This window comes from Opisthocomus hoazin, chromosome 17 (genome assembly GCF_030867145.1).
Source record: "Opisthocomus hoazin isolate bOpiHoa1 chromosome 17, bOpiHoa1.hap1, whole genome shotgun sequence".
In the NCBI taxonomy this organism is placed as follows: Eukaryota; Metazoa; Chordata; class Aves; order Opisthocomiformes; family Opisthocomidae; genus Opisthocomus; species Opisthocomus hoazin.
The window spans coordinates 2199022-2221290 of record NC_134430.1 but is presented as its reverse complement, the minus strand read 5'-3'; the positions used below and the strand labels follow the sequence as shown (position 1 = coordinate 2221290).

General features: G+C 51.4%; 1 protein-coding gene across 2 annotated transcripts in view; it reads right to left on the bottom strand.

Moving 5' to 3' along the window:
* The window catches only part of CSMD2 (CUB and Sushi multiple domains 2), a 306819-nt gene that overhangs the window by 56570 nt on the left and 227980 nt on the right, over positions 1 to 22269 (bottom strand). For both annotated transcript variants that reach the window (XM_075437890.1, XM_075437891.1), the window contains 11 exons: positions 20371 to 20484; positions 20116 to 20211; positions 17767 to 17970; positions 16999 to 17123; positions 12323 to 12419; positions 11238 to 11342; positions 7375 to 7493; positions 7211 to 7280; positions 4740 to 4856; positions 3563 to 3772; positions 1762 to 1950 (listed from right to left, as the gene is read on the bottom strand). In XM_075437890.1, the coding sequence (XP_075294005.1) occupies positions 1762 to 1950; positions 3563 to 3772; positions 4740 to 4856; positions 7211 to 7280; positions 7375 to 7493; positions 11238 to 11342; positions 12323 to 12419; positions 16999 to 17123; positions 17767 to 17970; positions 20116 to 20211; positions 20371 to 20484 (1446 nt within the window). The remainder of the gene's footprint in view (positions 1 to 1761; positions 1951 to 3562; positions 3773 to 4739; positions 4857 to 7210; positions 7281 to 7374; positions 7494 to 11237; positions 11343 to 12322; positions 12420 to 16998; positions 17124 to 17766; positions 17971 to 20115; positions 20212 to 20370; positions 20485 to 22269) is intronic.

The following is a 22269-nucleotide window of genomic DNA, read 5'->3' as shown; positions in this document are numbered from 1 at the left end:
GTACAGGAATAGCTCCACAGACTTATACCACCCTGGCCCTGACCTGATGTGCCAGATGTGAAGTTAGAGCCAAGCTCCACACATTCCCTGCCTGGTTCTGCTCTGCTTTCTCACGTGGTCCATCAAGCTGAGAAAATCACGTGTATTTATACAACTCCATATGCTCATTTTCTGAAACAAACACCCAAGGAACCTTGGGGGCCAAGTTCCTTTCTGCCCTGCAAAGCAGCAGGCAGCCTGCTGATCACAGGAAAAACTCCCAGAGTGGTGCTGGAAACCTCAGCCTCTGTGCGTTTATTTTAGAATTGCAGCTTGTCTTTTAATTAACAGGGCTTTCAGCTGTGACCTGTGGGGGAAAGGTGAGGCGGTCAGCCTAAGGCAGCGAGTCCTCACTGCTTGCTGCTATGCAAAAATGGACCAGTTAAGCAAACAGCTAGAAAAGGAAAGGTCTTCACCGACTTTAGCAGCACTAAGAAGCCCCCAGATACGCGCACAGAGAAAAAAACCAAATGGTCCAAAGGGTACCTAATCCCTCACCCCCCTGTCATATTAAAAGTGCTGCAGAGCAAGAAAACTATTTAAAAAGCACAACAAAGAAGGAAGAATTGGATGGCTGTAGCTGGTAGAGCTGATGCTCAAGATAGATGAGGGCATAATCCTGGTCCCTCCAGCTCCCCCCCCACTAACAGCACCCAGTTGAGCACGGGACATTTTCTCAGCCAACACCCATCTCTGTTGCACTGCTGGGCCCAGTGAAAGATCAGATGAGGATTCGGTTCTTTATGCTTTGTGTTCTCTGGAGTTGAAGTATTTAAGACTTGAAAGAGGAGAAATATCACCTCCCTCTCCTTCCCCAGAGCACGGCTCTTACAAACCAAATGCTGTAAGGAGGCTGGGATAAAGGTCAGCGCTCCCGGGAAATGCGGCAGGAAATCTTCAATACGCAGTCTTGAACTTCTTACGGGTTCATATGAAAACCTTCCAAAGTAAACCACACAAAACTCAGTCCGTTGGCCCAAAGGATGAAAGGCCGAAACAGCCATGCTGGGGTCGGAAAGGAGAATTCCCATGTTCGAGCTTCGATGCCTAGAACATCGATCCAGTCCTTCAGCCTGCAGGGCCCTCCCAGCGTACGTGGTCTTCAGCAAGGAGAGCACGCTCAAGGCTACTGAACAACTCCCATATGGATTACTTCAGAGATGCCATCACTGCCACACTAAGGAGACTAGACAGGGGCATAATCTTCCTTCACTGAGCACCCAGAGCTGCAAGGGTCTCTTACCAAGGAATGTTTTTATTTACCAATGCTAAATCAGCAGAAGCTGAACACTGTTGGAGAAATAAAGCAGACAAGAATTATTATCACAACGCCCCTGGGCTGCTTCATGCTGAAAGCACAGCTCCCGCTGGCACCAGCCGTGGACCGACAGCTAGAGCCCGTCCTCACCCACACATCAGACTCAAATGCACCACCTCAAAAGATGCACCTGGGTTTTGAACTGCTCAAAACGCTCGCTTCGACGAGGCCGAAGCAGGTTGAACATCAGCTCACCGAGAACGTGCGTCAGCACCTCAGGGGCTGAGGCTTTATTCACAGCGCACACCCCCAGCCTGCCTCCAGCCAGGCTTTTGATTCCAGAGGAGCTTGCAGCCCAATTACAAAACAACGATTCAAAAGCAGGTCAAGAACAGAGCGCTGAAGCCTTTTCTCTCCCCAGAAACGCTGGTTCGGGTGCTCTCGGGGCGACCCCAAAGCCGTACCTTCACACCTGGGCAACGGGTGGTCCCAGTTCCTGTTGGTGCCGTGCTGGCAGGTCAGGACGGGGTGGCCGATCAGCTGGTACCCAGGCAGACACTCGAAAGAGATGGACTGGCCGACGTTGTAACCGGCTCCCCGTACAATGCCATTAGCAAAAGGTTCTGGGTCAGGGCATTCATGTAGCTCATAGGCTGGGGGGAAAAAAGAATGGGAGGAACGTTTCATACTTTGTATTTTCTCACAACAGCAGCAACAGCACACTCTCCATGCTGCTTGGCTGCTTCCTCCTCGTACAATGACTTAATTGAAGGAGATAAACTTTAATGAACCATGCACACCTCTGCACGGAGGCGGAGGGAAAACCCTGCTGCTGCTCTGCGGTAGCCTCGGACACGAGCGCTGGGGTCTGCCCTGGGCTGCCGCAGCCTCAGCGCCTGCACTCGCACCCACCCCGCACTTCACTTCTCATTGGGAAATCTGCCTTGTTTTTCAACAAAATGTGGATAACCCTGATGACAAACGCAATTCAATTGGTTAACATGTTCCACCTGGCATTACAAATTACTGGTCAGCCTCGCTAGAGCTAATTTGCATAGCAATTTCCATGAGCTTACCCAGAGTGCCTCAGAGAGCACATTCCTTCCTAAATTGTGCAGCAGCGCATGAATTATATGGTGCACGAACAGGACAGCCAAGACAAAATTAATGTTTTCAATTAAGCATGAGTAGCGGCTTTTATTGCTATTTCTGGGGAGTCAGCCCTCTGTCAGTCCTTGGCTCCATCACACGGCTGGAGACACACGCTCCACCTTTCCCACTCCTCGCATCGCTCTCCCAGGCAGTGGCTGGACCGCGTGGCTCCCAGCTGCTGCGCGGCAAAGCCCCTCCTGGTACTCAGCACACGATCTGCCCGGGGCGTCCTCTGCCCCTTCCTATTCCCATATGCCAAGGACACGTGGACAGAGCAGACCAAAAGGTTTTGCAAAATCACTCATCAAGGCAGAGCTGCGGATCAAGCAGGGCCAGAAGTTCATGTTCTCTTCTAACAGGGCAAAGACTCATGCGGGCGGCCCCAGCCCAGCACCTTCAAAGGGCAGCAAACCCAGTAGAAGGAGCACCTCCAGGGCCTTGCTCTGCTGCTTTCAGAGGCCGAGGCGGCTGCTGCTCAGGGAGTATCACACGCTCAAAACTGGGGAGCTGCCTGAGGACTTGGGCTGGGTAGGCACCTCCTAGGCACCTCCATTCCCCCATCATCTCCAAACACTGCACCAAAGGCATGTTTTGATTTTAATGATTTATTTCTCTCCTTTCACTCCAAGTACCCATGCCAGCCCCTTTGTTATATTATTCAGCTATTTACTTATTTACCAGGTTCCCACCACCAGCCTGCCCCAACACCAGGACAGGCTGCAGCTAAGAACACATTTGGACATCAAGCTGGGACTGAAAAGCAGCTGCAAAATTCCAGAGCAAAGTCGTGGCTGCAGAGGACTCTTCTCCTTGCACATGACAGTTGAGAGTGCCAAGACCTAAGTGAATCTGGCTGGAATTAATTCAAAGGCACTTCACTGTCACAAGGCACTCTAGGAACATTTGTTGTTTGCCGTAGGCATAAGTCTGGGTGAACAGGTCCCAGTTATTAGGATTAACCACAGCCCTCATGTAACACCTTTCCACTCATTTGGATTAAGTCCTCCTGGAATTAATTCCACAGAACAACCAACAATCGTCTCCCCACTGCCCTCCCCGTTAGCACCCGGGGACAGGATTGTCCCACTGCTGCTCGCTCCGTGGCCTCCTTACCTTGGTATTCCAACTTGAAGCCTGGCTTGTTCTGTGAGTGGTCGCTGTGGAAGTACACCGTGGTTTCATGAGATGTCGACAGGAGCGAGCCTGGGATTTCGGTGCCGCTGAACCGCCCGATGACGTTACTGGTGTCGTACGGCCCATTGCGGATTTCGACAAAGTCATGGTTTGGCTCAGTGGAGAAGTTTAGGAACTGGATGTGAGCACCTGGAGAGGAGGAATGAACAGTGTGCCTCCAAAGCCATACCCCAGCCGCAGCACATCGGCACCACTCACCCAGCGATGCCCACTATAGCCTGGTCAATCAGCAGGAGTACATTCACCATGCTGGAGGTGGAGGGTGTCTGGAGGTATAAGGGTCCTGCTAGTTTCAGACAAGCTCAGGCTACGAGTGCTTGGAGTTTCACGCTGCTGGAGTTCCTGTGCACGTCTTTCCCTCTGCCTGACACCAGAACATTCGGAAGGCCAGCACAGAGCTCCACGGATCTCCCCTGGCCAAACTGAGTAGAGCCAGCTCAGATGGCAGGACAGACCGAGCTGGGCGTTTCGCTTCCCCAGGAGCACACGGCAGCTTCCCCAGGAGGAGCAGACTCCATGCAGGAAGCCCAGAGAGTCAGCACTTCTCCAGGCGTGGAACACCTTCACCTCCTGGCAATCGGGCACCCTGATGGGGCTGGCCTGGAGAAGAGCTGAGCTGGCGGTGTGCAAATTTCTTTCCTACTAAGGGCTGGGCAGATCCGAATCCTGAATGCGCTGATGCCTCCGTGAGCTCTAGCTGAGGTAGGATGCAACCTGACACAAGCTCTGGTCACTTGCTGCATTTATAAGGGGTGATGCAACTGGCGATGTCTTAAGGCTACTACAAACATCAGCAGTTAGGAGGGGGAAGTACACAAGCGCATTCAGGGAGGATGTTACAGCTCATTCAGAGGCGTGCCCACAAACCCTTATCGACCTGTTACACTCCATGGTGACCTGTAATCACCTTTGAAAAAAATATCATTTCATAGCACCACATAAATGCATTTTTAATGGAAAGCGTGATCAGGAGGGCAAGCAGCAGAGTTTCTGTAACTCGCGTTGGCAAGCAATGCATCCAGCACTGACTGAACAGGGACGGCACCTTCCCATCACCTCTTTGGTGAGAGCACCAAACCCAACCCAGCTGTCTCACCAAATCCCACTGGCAGCAATATCCTCCACGTGCAGTCCAGGTTGCTCGGATAATTTCCTGGGAACCCTGGGCTCAGGAGCACTCCTTCCATCTCTTCTGCCGTTCCTCCACACTGGGCTGTAAAATCAACGTTGTTAATGGTTAGGATCACTTACGGGTGTCTCTGCACGATGGTCATGGCCAGCCAGCTGTGTGGGAAATAAAGAAATTAAAAACTAAGCACAGAAAAAGCTAAGCCTGCTATAGAACCAGCACAAAGTTTGCCAGGCACTGCCATAGCCACATTCCCAATGCCTGTGCCCTTCTCCTGCCCGCTGCAGATAAAAGCCGGGGCCTAGAGCTCCAGTTTTGGCAATCACAGTGGGGGAGACAAGATCTGAGCTGCAAAAGCGACGGGCGCTCTGTTCTGTCCACAGACATTGTAACAGCGCACACTGGGCACGCAGCACTTGTCTGAATTTTTAACCACCTAAAAAAATTACTGTGAAGAAAGAGACTGATCATCTTTTGACTCCAGTTACCGCTGCTTCTTCTTCTGGTTACCTGATCTACCCTGCCCGCTATACTTGTCGATCTCTGGGCAATTACTGATAAATACAGAACAGAGTGTTTGCACACTGACTGCAGTAAATTCCCTACCAAGAAGCCATCCACAGACGACAGCACAAAATATGTTTACAAAAGACATCCCATGAAATTTAACCACAGATAGCATCTTCTCACGCTTGTCCAGATGACCTCTACCTCGTTATGGTAATACCACCCAGCCGAGTACACCCAGGTGTACTCCCACCGCGCCCCGACAGCGAAGGTACAGATTCCCTTTGCCCTGCACCTCGTTACGTGTGTACTTGCTACTAACAAGGTTTCTCCCAGAAGAGTTCTCTTTCTTTTTCCTTTTAATGGCTCGCTGATAGAACTACTTCTAAATTATTGAGAAGTCGAGCATCTGGATGAAGCAGACCAAAAGAGAATCAGCACGCTTCGCCAGGGAAACAAGCTGTTCCCTGAGCAGGGGAAGGACCAGCGGCTGGGCTCCGCGCGGCCGGCAGCCAGCGCTGCCCGGCACAGGGTTTAGCCACATCCGTGCACGATGAGCACAGGACAAGGCGCCTCAGGACTGTCAGCACCCCCAGGACAGACAACGGTGACTCAAGATGATCAGCACTTGGCTGCAGAGACGTGTCCATGCCTCTCTCAAGTCGGATGCCCTTTTGCAGCCACGCGCAGTGCGAGCCGAGGGACACGGACAGACAGGCGAACGGGCGTTCGTACCGCTGCGCCTGGTCGTGGCTGTCCCAGCCCAGAGCAGCTGAATTACACGGCACTGGTGTTCACGCCGTGACAGCGCCTGGGTACAGCCCAACCAGGGAAAATCCTACTGAACTGGGTGACTGATGCTGATTAAAAGAAAAAAACTTGAAATTTGCTCAGCTAGTCATCAGCTAGATGATAGCATTGGGATCCTCCCCCAGGCTGGGATCCCCCAACTCTAACACCGAGCTGAAGGGCTTCCGATTTCTTTCGGAGCAGCTCCCATGGGTATGAGCCCTTTAGCTCAGTCATTCTGCTGTAAGTGTCTCTGTATTTATTCCTGGCCTGCAGATCATCGGATAAAAGAACTGTTAGCTCTTATAATTACTTTAAAGCAAAATGATGTAAGCTAGAACAGCAGGAGCCTGAAATAACTGTTAACTAAAGCTATTAAATGCATAAATGTCTCTCTCAGAGCTGTAAAACGTGCAATATGAATATTAAACACCTAGATTTGCTAAAAGGAAAATACTGAAAATAATCCAAAAGCTCCAGCAAGTTCCCTTCACCTCTGTGCCTCTTCTCCTACGGCTCACTTCTTCCACGGTGGAAACCAACCGCCCGGTCCCTTCCTCCCAGGGCCGAAGCCCTCGGCAGCCTCAGCCCTGCTCCTCGGAGGTGCCCCGGGCAAGCTGCTGCCTCCACCGGGGACCCGGCTGGGGCTGCTCACGCAGGGCCTGTTTGACACCGAAGCTGGGACAGCGAGGCACCCAGCGGCGCAGTCTGCAGGTCCTGGGATGTAAGCAGGCTCCAGGAAAAGATGCGGTTTTAGAGATAAAGCTGCATTTCATACAACACAAACCGCAGTCTTCAGATCTTCACTTACGATGGAAAAAACCTCTCAACCCTTAAGACCAACCTGCTTTCAGTATACAGAAGTTTCAGGTTTTCCCTTTGAATGAATTTTTGTTGAAGAAACCTTTTTAGTATTTTACATTTTATACTATAGCCACATTTTAACATCCAAAATAAAGCATTCTGGGCAGCCCATAGGGACTTTTCGTTGACATTTCCCTGGCAACAAATGAGGATTTTTCCACACTCAATCTTTCTTCCAGAACAAACCTGCCTTTCTCTAATTCAGAGCTCTATCTTTTTTTCGCCCCCCAGGAAAGTGCTATTAACATCTGCCAGGTGCGAAGGAACACGAGTCCTACCGATGCAAAGCGGCGGTGGGTAATTCCAGCGGCGGACGGTGCCTGGCATGCAGGAGATGTGAGAGTGGCCCTGGAGGAGAGGGAAACAAGACACGGGGGGTTGGGGTATGTCCCTGTATCCCGGGTGCTTGTTCTTGTCCTTTTTGACAGTAGATGTTCCATACCTGGAGCGCGTAGCCTGGTTCACACTGGAAAGAGACGACGTCGTTCACTAAGTAGCGCTCGCCGATCTTCAGGCCGTTCCCAGGAACGGGGGGCTCCGGGCAGCTGGACAGACCGACGGCTGCGAAGGCAAGAGCGAGGTGAGTGCTCCAGGGAGTGGGGCTGGGGTCTGCACTGGAGGCAGAAGCAATGGAAACACACACCTTCAGCTTATCCCAGTCCCTTGTTTAGCAACAACCTCCACCACGGACACTGCTGGGAAAGTCCCACGGCCTCTGGGCTCTCTGCAGACAGCCCTGCTCACACGGCATTCCCCCGCGTTACAGGCTACGTCCAGCAGCCAGAGATATTCATACTGAGTGCTTTCACTCTACCTGGATCACACTTTTTCTCATATACAAAGGTATCACGGATCTCCTTCTCTGGAGATATTCCAGACCCACCTGGACAAGGTCCTCTGCAGCCTGCTGTAGGTGACCCTGCTTCAGCGGGAGGGTTGGACTAGATGACCCACAGAGGTCCCTTCCAACCCCTACCATTCTGTGATTCTGTGATCATGCCACGAACCCTCCCCAGAATCACAGAATCACAGAATAGTAGGGGTTGGAAGGGACCTCTGTGGGTCATCTAGTCCAACCCCCCCGCCGAAGCAGGGTCACCTACAGCAGGCTGCACAGGACCTTGTCCAGGCGGGTCTTGAATATCTCCAGAGAAGGAGACTCCACAACCTCCCTGGGCAGCCTGTTCCAGTGCTCCGTCACCCTCAGAGGGAAGAAGTTCCTCCTCATGTTCAGACGGAACTTCCTGTGCCTCAGTTTGTGCCCATTGCCCCTTGTCCTGTCACTGGGCACCACTGAAAAGAGCTTGGCCCCATCCTCCTGACACCCACCCTTCAGATATTTGTAGGCATGACCTCCCCACGCGAGGTCTGTATTCCTGCTATGCCATACGCTCCTGCACCAGCCGGAAGATTGGCGAGGATGCAAGAGGGGACTACCCGCTCTTCCTCACTGGCACTACCAAGAGCAGACGGGACGTGTTGCATGCAGTTTGTCCCTTTCTGGGCAGAAGAAGCATGGTTTCATTCTCCGACCCTATTCTTCCTGTTTTCAATTACAGACTGATTTTACCACGAGACAAAAGCAGCAGTAAGTGCGGCCGGCCCTTCACGGTCCTTCCTGCAGAACAGCCCACGAAAATTCCGTTCAATCCCATTTCCACCTGAGCTGCATTTACAGCTGGGAATTATCCTGCTGCAAACCCGATTAACAACGCGCGGAGCGGCGCGGCGGGTGACGCGCTCTGCGTTAGACGCGTGCCACCCCCTCTTCCTTCCGCGCCACCGAAGGGACACAAACCGAAGACGGGCGTCTGCAGTCCCCTCACACCCAGCGCGGCTCAGCCGCCTGCCAGCACCTCCCTCGCTCCCCGTGCCGGCAGCTGCCACCGCCAGATAACCTTCGGCATCGCTGCAAGGGCTCGTGCTCCGCTTCAACCCTGTGGGCCGCTGGCGGAGCCGAAAGGAGAGGAAAATGAGGAATGAGAGAGGAGATGCCGACTCTCCTCCTGAAACCCGAGGCACGCCTCCCAGCAAGCAAGCATCCCTCCCCGCACGCGGCCGTACTGCTCGACCTTCAGAGAGACAAGGGAGAAAATAGCTTTAAACAACCTCCCGTTCAGACCAGCGGGCACCGAGTTGCACTCAGCCCTCAATTCCTCTTGCTTTGCTTTTTGAGCATGTGGAGATAAGAGCTTTGCTTGAGGAATCCAGTGAGGGAGAAAGAAGGGGAGGAAATAAACTCTGGTGTTTTAGCTCATCTCTCCAAACTTCCTTGCAGCACCTCTAATCAAACAAAGGCAAAACCCGGGGCTCAGAGCCGTGAAATTCCAATTGTACAAGCAAAGCAAAAAATATATTATTTCCAGCTGCCCTGAAAATCAACACCTATTAATTTTCTCAGCAGAGAAACCAAACAAGCCTGATAATCCCGAGCCTCATGAAAATCCTGAACATGATTGTTGCAGTGGGGTAATGCAATCCTCAAAGAACTTATTGATTGAAAGAGAAATGGAAAAGAACCAGAGTCACAGCAAGAGAATTTCTGAAACAACATCCATCTCTCCAGCTCCCAGAGAGCAATCTGGGGCACACTTTGTCTCCCCAGTCTTTCTGGTTGCTGTAATCTTGCTGGATCCATCAATATGCAAGGTGTCAATCAGCAAACCCAGTAAAACCTGGAAAGCTCAGTATTTGCTGGCCCTCTAAAAGCACACAGTCTCTGCCGCCGTTTCTGCGGATGTTCTACAAAATGAAACACACTTTTAAATCTATTTGCTGCTTTGGAAAAAATAAACAGAACGTTGACTGGCTTCAGAGACAAACACAGATCTGGGGATCAGAACCAGTCGTCAGACACGGTCTCCAGCAGGAAACAGTTCTGTTTGCACCGCCCCAAGGAAGACTGCGCGAGCGGAGCCAGCAGTCCCAGCACATCCCTGCTCAGCTCACCGTCACGGCTGCCGACGCCGCAACAGAGCCAGACCATCACCACGCATTAACCAGTCCCCCGAGAGCTGCCCAGGGACCAGCCTGGCTGCTGGCCCTGCCGCACCCGCACCGTTGGCACACCGCAAGCGCACGAGCCTGCCTGCTTTCCTGCCTGCCTGCTAAACATTCAGTTTAGATGTGCTGAACAGCGCTGAGAGCTGCCACTCTGCACCTGCTTCTACGCTGCCTGTGCTGCTGCTGGACTAAGCGTGAATAATTTACGCCCTCGGTGCAGCACCATCGGCGAGATAACGGCCACCATCGCTGCGACCCGCTGCAGCCTGGCTGTAGCACACCTTTCCAAATAAGACAGCTGCCCAGTCGCAGGAATCAAAGCAGACATGGGGGAGAATGAATTTTTGGCATCCTTACCCAAATCTGACAGCCCTTTCCCAAGAGAGTCTCTTCCCTGCCATGTCTTCCAGTTTTAGGTTTGTTCTCTTACCACTGAGGATTTCTTTTTCTAAATACTGTCTCTGTGTACCCTCATATCTAACAATGTTCTTGCATCTGGATATCCAAGAACTGAATGCAGTCTTGCATGAGACCTGTCAGAAGCAGCAGCTAAAAATAGCACTAGCACCTAAAATACTGTACCCAGTTTTGCACCCCACAGCGTAAGAACAACATTGCTAACGTGGGGAGAGTCCAGCAGAGGAGCCCCAGGACCTTCAGGGGCTGTAGCACTCATCTGGTGATGAAAGGCTGCCCAGAGCGTTTGTGCAGTCTCCATCCTTGGAGTTTTTTGAGCACAGACTGCATAAAAATGTGTAAAGTGAGTAATTTAGTTTTATCTCACCTCTGACCCTGCTTTCAGCAGGAGGTTTGATGAGATGACAGCCTCTGAGGTCCCCTCCAACCTGAATTACCCTGGGAAGATCTTTCTAGCCCTGCGTGCTGTTTCCAGCAATGCCCAACACTGAACCTAGGAAAGCCTGCAAAGAACAGGCCGTCCCTCCCAGCCCCTGGCAAGCATCATCGCAGGCACTTCCCAAGCAAAGACTACAGCACTCTGTTGAACAGGCCAGCTCTCCATGAATTTTTAATACTTTGGCCTCCAAACTCCTCCCGTGCTCCAACACAGACACCGAACAGGTGCTCCGCAGCGCATCGGCAGCCAGACGAGGACCACCCCGCGACCCCGCGTCTCCTCTGCTGCATCTGCTCCCCCTTTAACGCTCACTCCCTCTGCAGCCTGAGCACAGGGAACCAGGTGTGCGCAGGCTTTAAAGCTCGCTGCCCCTTCCCCACTACGCAGCTGGATCCAGCTCCCCATCACTCAGAGGAATGGCGAGATCAAGGCTGAATTGCTCTTACTTTTGTATTCCAGGTGAAAGCCGGCAGCGGAGACGCTGATATCCGAATAGAAATGCAGATAGAGCTGGTTTGAAGTGCTGTTCAGCAACGCAGGCACTGTAGTTCCTGGGAAAACAAGAGGTGCACAAAGATACTGGAGAGGATTCTTTTTTCCTCCTCCGTGTCCTCGGAGACCAGCTACAGAAGAGGCTGAGAACAGAAAGTCCTTTAACTTCACAAGCTTGGTTGGTTTTGATCAGGTTCTAATGAGGCCAATTGAGAAATACCCAAGGCCTCTCTGCAATGGCCTTTTCAAAGCCTACTGATGAATTCCATCATGTGAAGCTTTACCACTTACAGACCAGACAGACTAAAAGCATCGAGAAGGGAACTGGTGATGAGAAACAGCGTGGGTGGAGCGTAGGTCCCCCACAAGGTCCGGATTCCTTCTCCTGCCTCCTTCCCTAGAAGCTGTTGCAGCAGCAGGTCAGGGCAGCTGTACCCGACACGCAGCCCTGGCAGCCCCAGAGTCTGCTGGTCTTTCTGCATGACCCTTCTCCTTACCAACCTCAAAGCACTCTGAACACATTTGTGCATTAAATAAGCAAGAATTGGGGCCATCGGTTTGCAAGCAGCTCTGCTATTTGCAAGCTTTATGATGGCCTCGGGCTGCTTGCTACTCCCTGCTCTGCGAAAAGCCATGGTCCCCACCGCTGAGCAGAAGCAAGGTGGTTTTGCAGCCCTCCATCCATTTTGGCGCAGATCAGCCAGGTTAAGGTTAACCCGCGGTCTGAGCTGACCCCGCATAACCCCGCAGCACTGCGGGAACTCCTGCTTCCAGGCTGCGGAAGCGCTCATGGGTTTTTCCAAAAAACCCAAACCCAACCCACTGGCTTTGTGTTTAAGGCTCTCTATGAATACCTTCTGTAGGAAGACAGTAGTCACATTCCCAATCCAACACAGCATGTGATTCCCTTTAAGCACATACTTAAATCCATTCCTAGGTTTTGAAGCACTTCAGCATATGCTTCATTTTCTGTGTGTGCTGAAGCCCAGCTGACGTGGGCAGGAATTAAGCACGCGCTGATGGGCTCCACTGACCGTACCAGAGAAACTTCCCAGCATGGTGGCTGTGTTATCTCCTCCGTCAAACACTTCCAGGGAATCCCAGTTCTGCTCGGTCACAAAACTGATCACCTGGATCTGAAGAGAAAAAAGAAAAAAGCAACAGTACAACTCCTGCAATCATGCTAATACACCAAAACAACGTCAAGGAAGGGCCACTAATACAGTTAGCAACACAGCCCGGGCTTTACGTCAGCACTGCCAAAGCCTGGAGACCTCCTGCCGCTCACTGCCACCTCCGGGGTTACAGGGCTGTTTTCCAGCAACCTCCACGCTCCAAACTTCCGTGTCCAGGGTGCTGCCTCCTGCGGCTACGAAGGGAGAGCTCCTGGGACTTCGCAGCTAACTTGCAGCAGCTCAGAATCTGAGCCTTTTTTTCCTGGTTTGAGAAATCCCTGAAGACTTTTGCAACACTTTCAAATGAAAGCAACCACTAGCGAGCCAAGAGCTAAAATAAAAACAAACCCTCATTAAGCCACAAAACTTTTTAATCCAATGAAGTTTCTGCAAGTGCCTCGGTTTCTCAGCTTTTAGTCAAATCACTCAAATTATGTTTTCAGGTTTCCCACCTTTCTCTGCCAAGCCCCATAAGGTTTGGAGGCTTCAGGAGGTCACTTGACTCCATTAGTTAGAACGCCAATGAATCCTCAAACGAGTCACATCACGAGATCTGATAAATCTGTTCTGACGCTGGAAAGCAGCTCTTATACTTGAGCGAAGACCTACACGTAATTGCACAGATTTGTTTTCCTTGATTGCCATTAAAATGGATTCTGCCTTTATTCCTAACTACCGGGAGTTCAGGGTGTTCCATGCCCCATTAAGAAAAAGCCGCTGTGCTGCACGTCAGGTTCGGTGAGCAGCTGAGTGACAGCAAACCTGAGAGGCAGCCACCAGCATCTCCAAAAACCAGCTTTCACCCATACGCGCTAGGTGAAACTTTCAGACGCTGGGTAGCCCAGATTAAACTTCTAGGCCAGCAGCCTGAACGAAAACGACCCTTAAAGACAAATCAGGAGCATCAGTGGACTTGCACAAACTGGCCCCAAACAAAAGGTTTCATTTCTTGGCGTGGGCTGGTCGGCACCGCTGCCGGTGGGTTTGGGAGAACGCCGTACCTGCAGGAACCGGAGCAGGCAGATTCACAGAATCACAGAATCACAGAATAGTAGGGGTTGGAAGGGACCTCTGTGGGTCATCTAGTCCAACCCCCCTGCTGAAGCAGGGTCACCTACAGCAGGCTGCACAGGACCTTGTCCAGGCGGGTCTTGAATATCTCCAGAGAAGGAGACTCCACAACCTCCCTGGGCAGCCTGGGCCAGGGCTCCGTCACCCTCAGAGGGAAGAAGTTCTTCCTCATGTTCAGACAGAACTTCCTGTGCCTCAGTTTGTGCCCATTGCCCCTTGTCCTGTCGCTGGGCACCACTGAAAAGAGCTTGGCCCCATCCTCCTGACACCCACCCTGCAGATATTTGTAAGCATTTATAAGGTCCCCTCGCAGCCTTCTCTTCTTCAGGCTGAACAAGCCCAGTTCCCTCAGCCTCTCCTCGTAGGGGAGATGTTCCAGTCCCCTCATCATCCTCGTAGCCCTTAATTCCCCTTCACACACCTCATTTCTCCGAGGTCTCTCTGGATGAAGATTTCCCGCTAAGCCTAATGCTTCCGACCCGCAGCCGCCCCGTCGCATGCAGCGGAATTACTCCCCTAAGCAGGGAGCTCAGCAGGACACATCTACTGAACGCTGTGAAGAGATTCCCACGCGCTACAAATCTTGCCTGCACGCACACGTGTGCATGCACACACCCTCCGCTCCCTCTGGGAATTCTGTGAAACCCCCTCCCTTTATTCCTGCAGTGTTCTGGTTCTATATTTACTCATCCACTCCAAATATCCCACTTGCCTTTGCCCTGCTAAACATAAAACACGCATACATATTTAAAAAGAAATAATAATAATAAAAAAATCAAACCCCATTATTTCTGCCATTTTAACCTGTTTCCTCCATGATTTATTCTGAATAATAAAGCAGGATATAAAGTTCCTGCAAAGTTTTTTTGCAAAAAAATAAGTGGAGTTCATCTAGCAGAAATTGGCGGTGACCCCCGCAGAGCCATTACTGATCACATTGACCAAGTCAATACCTTTCAGCCTGCGTAATTACACCCCTATTGTGATTTGCATTATTGCAAGAGAATGCGGATTGAGAATGTGCATTTTGTTTGCTCTTACATTTTCTAAATTATTTATTCTCCTCCCCCCCCCCGAAATTGATGGAATAAACATTTTTAAGGTCCTAATTCTAGTCTGACGTGTGGATTCACAAGGGATCTGCATCTATTTACTGCCATGTATATAAATTAATTCACTCTGGAAGGTTTGCTCCAGCAATGAATAATTCATGACAGAAGTGCTAGCTCGTACACTGATTACATAAAAATCCTGCTAGTGACTCGCCGCTACCAAGAAAGCTTTAATTTCACCTCCTCCTCCGATTTACAGTTGTTTAACCTTTAATTGTTGTACAAAACGAGGGTAAACTGATGCTTAAATTAGTATCTAATAACTGAGAACATCTTGCACACAAAGGCGGGTGGCTGGGGAAGCGGAGCCGATCCCAGCGGGCTGGTGACCCAGCGGCTGTGCGGGAGCCCGGCTCCGTGCCCATCACCCTGCCTCCGGGCTGCACCGCGGTCAGTGCCTTTCACCGGATCCCTCTTCCCCTCTACAGGGCTTCCAGTGGAAGTCCCAGCGTCACGAGCGGATGCGATGCGACCTGGTCTGATGCCGAGGGAAGATGCCACCCCGCGCCCAGGCTGTGCCCGCGGGCAGAGCCGACGGTGCCGCGACCCCCACGCAGCCCAGCACAGCAGGGAGCGGAGACCCCAGCACCGAGCACCAGAGCCCGGGGTCACGCTGAAGGACCACGGCCCTGCCCCTCACCGGAACCTTACCACTCTAGACCCAGAAACTGAACTTCAGGCTCTGGCAGCGTTAAAGCTCAGCCCCAGGAGACGCTTTTTTGTTTGCACATGTTCTGTGTCAGACCCTGGAATATCTCTTTCTCTTGCAAGAGCTCATATGCAGCACGAAGGGGGGAAAATAAAAAGGAAAAAAAGAAAACCTTTAAGACACTTTGGCATTACATTTTCCAGTTTTACACGACAGCTGCGTTTGCACCACCAAAGAGGTGAGAAACACGTCCTTACGAATAAAGACGTGCTTTTAACAGCCCACTGCAGCACCCGCTCTCCTCTGAGCTCGGCCGACGCGCACAGCCAGCTCGGCGGGCTGAGGAGGGCCAGCGAGGGTTTGCAGTCAGGGCACGGCAGCGCAGAACACAGACAGCTATTTACATCGCTTTAAAAATTAAGTGAATTATCACCTCCCGATCCCAGGAGTCCTGCGCAACTTGCAAACTGCCTGAGCTGTTCAGGCAATCGGCTGAGCTAAACGGATCCTCCTGCCACTCGGGGGTTTCCACAACGGCTGAAAATTCAGACGAACATGAAGGAACTGATGGCGAGCTCGGAGGCTTCCGAAAACGTGATTTTAAATGACTTCAGAAACAAAGAGGAGAGCAGAATTTGCTGGGCCAGACACAGTGAAAGCGTGGAAGAGGGCTCAAAATATTACCCCCAGCTTGTGCTGTTTCGCTGCGAAGCGCTCGGTGCCGCTCCCACCAGCTCTGCCATCCCAGACCCAGATCCAGGCTTCGGTTTGAGTTCTGGTGGCGGCACCAGGTGAGAATCCCCGTCTGGGAGAGCAGAGCCGAAATCCAGCACGGCAGAGCCGCTGTTTCCATCAAACTGCTGAGAGCAACGCAACCGCTGTGCGCCAGCAGCCGTGAGCGCTGCCGAGAGAGAAGGACCCACCTACAGGTCTATCAGCCAGACACACGACACAGAAATCAAGGCCCTTCATGAACAAAACCCTCGCAGACGAAGCGGTGCCAAGAAGAAGAAAGAAACCCTCTGATAACGAGGCCTGTGGAATGAATGAACCCGTTACGGAATCCACCTCCTGCGCGTCAACCGATGTCAGCGCAACGCACAGCGAGACGCCTTCTGTGAGGACGAGGCATGCATGTGCCGAATGGGAACTCTATCTAAGCTTTGGTCTCTGATGTTGGGCTTAATTCTCAACACCTTCTAGCTCGCAGGACTCTTTGCGGTCCTTATCGCTCCTCTGCAGAAAAAGACCTGGAGAGAGCGCTCCTTTACCTGGAGACAACGAGGAGCGAAGCAGCGACTGTATAATCACACTGCCGCAACTCTGTTGGCATAATAAATCCACGCAGGCACTCCGAGCAAGCAGCTCCTCCTTGGTGTAGCTTACACTGCTTTCAACACGGCATAATTAAGCAGCATAAAGATATATGCCCAAAATACCACAATTATTTTGTTACACCAGAACAGCCACACGGCTCCAGTTGATTTCCCACGGAGAGTTCCTCCAGGAGGCAAAAATCCATTGAAATATTACCCGCTTTTGGCAGCCACAGTGTAAACGAATGTCTGATTCCACAGAAATACACATTCAGCCCATCACTCTCTCACGAGGAGCAGCAGCTTCAGAACACGTGGCCTCTTTAAGCACACCAGACACGGCGCCTTCTCCTCTCTAGACCACGCCGCCGCAACCGTCGCTGCCACTGTACCTGTATCCCCGCTCCTTCGGGGACGGTGATCTTCCACACGCAGTTGAGGCTATTCAGGTACGGCTCCGGGAAGCCAGGCGACAGGATGGTACCTTTGCGCTCAGTCAGGTTCCCACCGCACGGCACTGCAATAAGCAAAGCAACGCCTGAGCACGGAAGGACTTGGCTTTATACTAACACATGCTCTTTAAAACATCTGCTCATGGCCAAGAAAGCAAGCAGAACTGGCTCACGATTTAACAATAGGATTTGTATGAATAATCCTCTTTTCAGCAAATCTCTCCCGTATCTTCTACCTCAAACAGCCCACAGCCCTTTGGCGTGGAGAACACCAGGTACGTCGGCCCAGGAGACTGGTTCCTCAGGAACTGTTCTCCTCCAAAGAAGGTGAAAGCAGCTTTCAGACAGACCTGATTTATTCCAGCTGCTGTCCCAGCTCCCACAGCTGAGCTCTGCATCAACATGTCCCGTCCCCAACATTTGGGGTTAACCGCCCCTTTTCAAAGGCAGGCCTGGCTTTTCTGTCTAAGAGGTAAGAAATGGAATTTTTTTTGCTTCGTTGGTGTTTTGGGCTGATTTTGTTTCGTTGGTGGTTTGGCGGTTTTTTTTGTTTCACTGGTGGATTGGGGGTTTTTTTTGTTTCATTGGTGGATTGGGGTTTTTATGTCGTGGGGTGTTTTTAACCATCCCAAAGGATGGAATTTATTTTCCTACCACAAACTGCTGAACTGTTTGGCCTTTTCTGCCCCAAAACCCGAAGATACCTACCCACACAGGTGGGTACCGAAACGTTCCACTGCGCCAGCGCCCCGGGCATGGCGAGGCACTCGATGCTGCGGGAGCCGTGCAGCGCGTAGCCAGCACCGCACTCGAACCGCACCACCGCCCCGACCGCGAAGTCGCTGCCCAGCCGCCGGCCGTAGCGCGGCTCCGGCACCGAGCTGCACTGGGTGGCACTGGTCCGAGGAACCGCTTCCATCGCGGACGGGGAAACCAGCGGGTGAGCACACAAATGCAAAGCAAACAGAAAAGAAAACAAAAAATGGTTAGAACAAACATACTGGAAATAAAGCGCCAAATTAAAGGTCTGTTAAAACCAAGACAGGAATCTGATTATACCTAAACCCCAAAGAGCAGCTGAATCCAAACATGTCCACTGAGAAGAAAAAGCAGCAACATTTCATTCAAACTCCTGCCAGTTCAAGTGATACCTAAAACACACACAGCCAGGACGCTGCAGAACCAGGCATGCTCTCCACGGTGAGACTGTCTGCCTTCAGAAAACTTACCGTCACGTCAGAAAGGTCATTTCTAAACAGAGAAACCAAAGCTTTCAGCAATGCCTTTCCAAAAAGTCAGTTTGCCACACAGCGCTAGAACCTCAGCAGAAACCACCCCTTGACGCTTCTCAGCTCACTTGGCCTCACTACTCTAAAGCGCAGCAATTTTAAACAATCTTCTTCACAACGAGAGGGGCAAGAGAAAGAAAAGAGGAATTTAAGTTACGATGCTGCATTGCCATGTTGAAATTGCCTGCATTGCTGTTCAATACTGGAAACAACAGTCAAAAAAGGAAACGGAGGGTCTAACAGATAAGCGAGGGGAAAAATAAGTCAAAGAAATGTCTACTGCTGAGGAAGAAATCAATTTATATTTTTCTCTGAGTTGCTTTACAATTTATTAGTGCTTAATGCCTGAGTTGCTGGGAGGGGGGGAAAATGCGAAGATGACGAGCACGTTAGCTGTATTGTTTGATTCTAATTTGATTCGGAGGTGGATGTCAAACCCGCTGGCAGAGGCATCCCACAAGACGCTCAGAAGCTGCTGAGCTCTGCAGTGTGTCAGCGGTCCGGGGAGGGGAACGGAGAGGCAGAAAGGATCCAGTTGCGATGACGCGCTGCCTTGGGCAAGTCCCAGAGAGCCAAAACACTCAGGGGTCTGTGCCCTGCTCAAATAACCCCAGCTCAGACCTGTGCCCGACGAGCGCACGCCTGGCCTCTCTCCAGACCACGGCAGGAGCCGTGCCGGCGTGCCCGACCCCGCAGCTCCGCTCTCCGGCTCGGGCTGCTGCGGGCTTCCGACCCCTTCCCCTTGGGGAGCTCGCCATGCACGCGCATCGCTGGCTGAGGGAGGCTCTGGGAGAGAGAACTCCTCGTTTGTGTAAAAAAGAGAGTGGCCGCCATTAGAGCCTGGCTAGGCAGATCAAAACCAGGGCTGGCTCTTTCTTCTGCTCTTGCTCGCCATGCAGGAATCACTGAAGAGCGTGCAGCTCATAATTAGCATGCAGGAGAGAGGAGGTAATCTTTACTGATTTAAACAAAACCTTTGCTTTGCTGACATCTTTAAAGATAACTATCACATCTACAGTTGTTTTACAATAATTAGGCAGAAATTCAAGAGAACGGATCTCTGGATACTGTAAAATCCAACCCCTGCTTCCCTTCGCCCCCGGAGAAGGCCCAGGCTGCCCCTGCTGCCTGCCCCCGCTGCACAGCAACGCGCGTGTAGAAGCGCGGCTGAACCACGGAGAACGACACGCAGCGCGTGGGTGAGAAAGCCCTTCTGTTTTCACACTATGTGCATCGCTTTCTCTTTACTACTTTAGAATCTCCAAGTGGGACTTCCCGACGCAACGCAAGCTGCTACTGAAAGGGTCAAGGGGCAGAAGTTTGACAGCAGGAGACCTCAGCCTACGACACGCAGAGAGGATGGGTTTTACAGAGCTGCCAGACGAGCGTTCAGCTGCTTGCGCTGAGAAATGTGCCAAAACACCAGTGGGAGCCAAAACACCAGTGGGAGAAACCGCTTGGGCACAAATCTCAAGAACTCGCTGTGTACTCAGGGGATGACTCAATGAGATACTTCTGATACTAATCCTGGGACGTGCAAGGGTTGGGGCTGAGTGACAGTGGAAGGTCTGAATACGAATTCAGAGCCAGACAGCCCTGCGAGCTCTCTGCCACCAAAACAGCCTCCATCTCCTGTGGTGTCTCCTGTTCAGACAGAAAGGACCCACGGATGCCAGAGGCAGCTCAGGACACTTCCAGACATCTCCGTATTTCTGACCGTTATCTCGGGACCAACCCGAGGACATCTCCAGAACACAACTGCACTCACCTTGGTAGACAAAATGAAAACCTTTGGCTGTAGATTGACCCTTGGAACTAAATTTGATGAGAATCTGGTTGGTGGTAGCTAGCGGTAATGATTCACCTGGATGAGGAGAAGGAGACAAAACAGGAGAGAGAGAGAGAGAGAGAGAGCGCGCTTACAGCACCAGTGACACAAACGGGTTGCACAGAGCAAGGTGTTAACGGGCAGGCTGTACTTTTAGCTTGCCCTCCCTAGCAGCAACAGGGACACATTCCCTACCCGTATGAGAGCCCGAGAGGGAGCTGAGGAGCCGGGAGTGCTGGTTGGGGCCATCGTGGACTTCAATGACGTCGTTGAGCGCAGTCTGGAAGAAGGCGAACTGCCCGAAGACCACTGCGAAGAGAGGGAGCGGCGGTCGGGGCGGCAGCGGGACCAGCCGTGCCGCCGTCCCCACGCAGCCGCGCCGGGAGCTGCGGCACCGCAGCCTCCTTTCTTTCCGGAGCTTGGCGAAGATAAAAAGGGCCTGACTGACAGCCCTGGAAGATGGGAGCCCTTTATTTATCCACAAAGTAGGTATAACAGAAGCAGCAACCAGCCTCCCCCGTGCTCGCTTGCCAGTACGCTTTAACACTGATTCATAGGCCAAAAGGGATTCTGCTATGAATCATCCCGTTTGTCTGCCTACATAACACAAGGTATATAATTTCACCAACTGATAATTATTATTTATTATTTGTATTAAACCTCTGTCATGAAGCGGGCTCCTGTTGGGTTAGGCATTGTACAAAACCTGAACAAAATAACAATCCCTGTCCCGAACAACTTAATTTCTAGGTTGAACCTCTCTGGTCAGGGAGGGTGACTGCTAAGGAGAGAGAACGCGCACGATTTTATGAAGAGTCAGCCCTGAGCCTGTCTACAGAGACTGCTAACGAGGGAGCCGTGCAGTGCTCTGGGGCTGGCTGCGTACACTGTAAATGCACCTAGGAGCAGGCAGAGCTTACAAAAGGGAGAAAAATCCTAGTGAGAGGATCATGGCATTACTTTAGCTGGGGCAAAGAGACTTTGGTTATTTACCTTTATGTTTCAGAATGTAACAACAGGTTTTATCCTCCCAAATCTGCACTTGGAAGATTTTTCTCCTCCCCTTTGTCTCCTCTCCTAGCTTTGCATTTTCAAGTTGTAAGTGCCCAGTTGCAGATTCACAAGCTGAGAGGTCTCTTGCTGTGAAATTCATCATCCATCAAGCTACGGCATTTGTTTCCCGCACGTTCAGCTTCCAGCCCAGCTTTGATGCTGGGAACACTGAAAAAGTGCCGACGATAGCACACCCTGATGCCTGCTGCACACAGAATCTGAGCAGCGAAGGAGATGGGAAACGCGTAACATTCGCTACTAATGGTGCTCCTGCTTGTTTTTAATGAAGCTACCGAAAGGCACCAGGTGGAGAAGAGAAACTAATTCAGCTGTCATTCTACCATGGGCAAAAGTCAGATCCACAGATCAAGACTGCCTACCCCTAAAGTTGTTGTGTTTCTTAAGATGGTATCGAGGACCAGCGACAGTAATACAGGTTCAGAGGGGTAAGAGAGCAGTGCAGGATTTCATCAGCGAGATCCAGCAACTCGGCTGCAACCTGCACGCACGCAGGCAGCACGGCAGCTCGAGTGGAAGGAGCTACAGCAACGGCTGAACGCACCATCCTTCTTTCACTCCTCACTATCCTAGCAAAGGAAATCACAAACACCTGAAAAGACCCTAGGGACTGGCTAGATCAATGCAACGCACTGAGAAGCAGCAGCAAGTAATAGAATTTAGAGACCTTCACCTGCTGGAGCTGTCAGCGCAAGTGCTCTTTAAGAACTTTAAATTCCCTTCCAACAAGAAAATATGTTAACCAATACTAATATCCAGCCAGCTACCTCAAAGGTTTCTAGAACGTCAGTCATTCTTGCATTCAAGCTCTGACCAAAACTAAGCAGTACTGGAGTCTATAAAAAGAATGACGCTCTGTTTAAATCGATCCGGCTTTTCTTTGCATCTAGTTTTAAAATCTAATTTACATGTTTTTTGAAAATAAAAATTAGTCATGACTACCATAGCTGCACATCCACAAAACCATACATCTACGTGCTCCTCTGCACAGACAGATTATTTAGAACCACACTTAGCATGTGT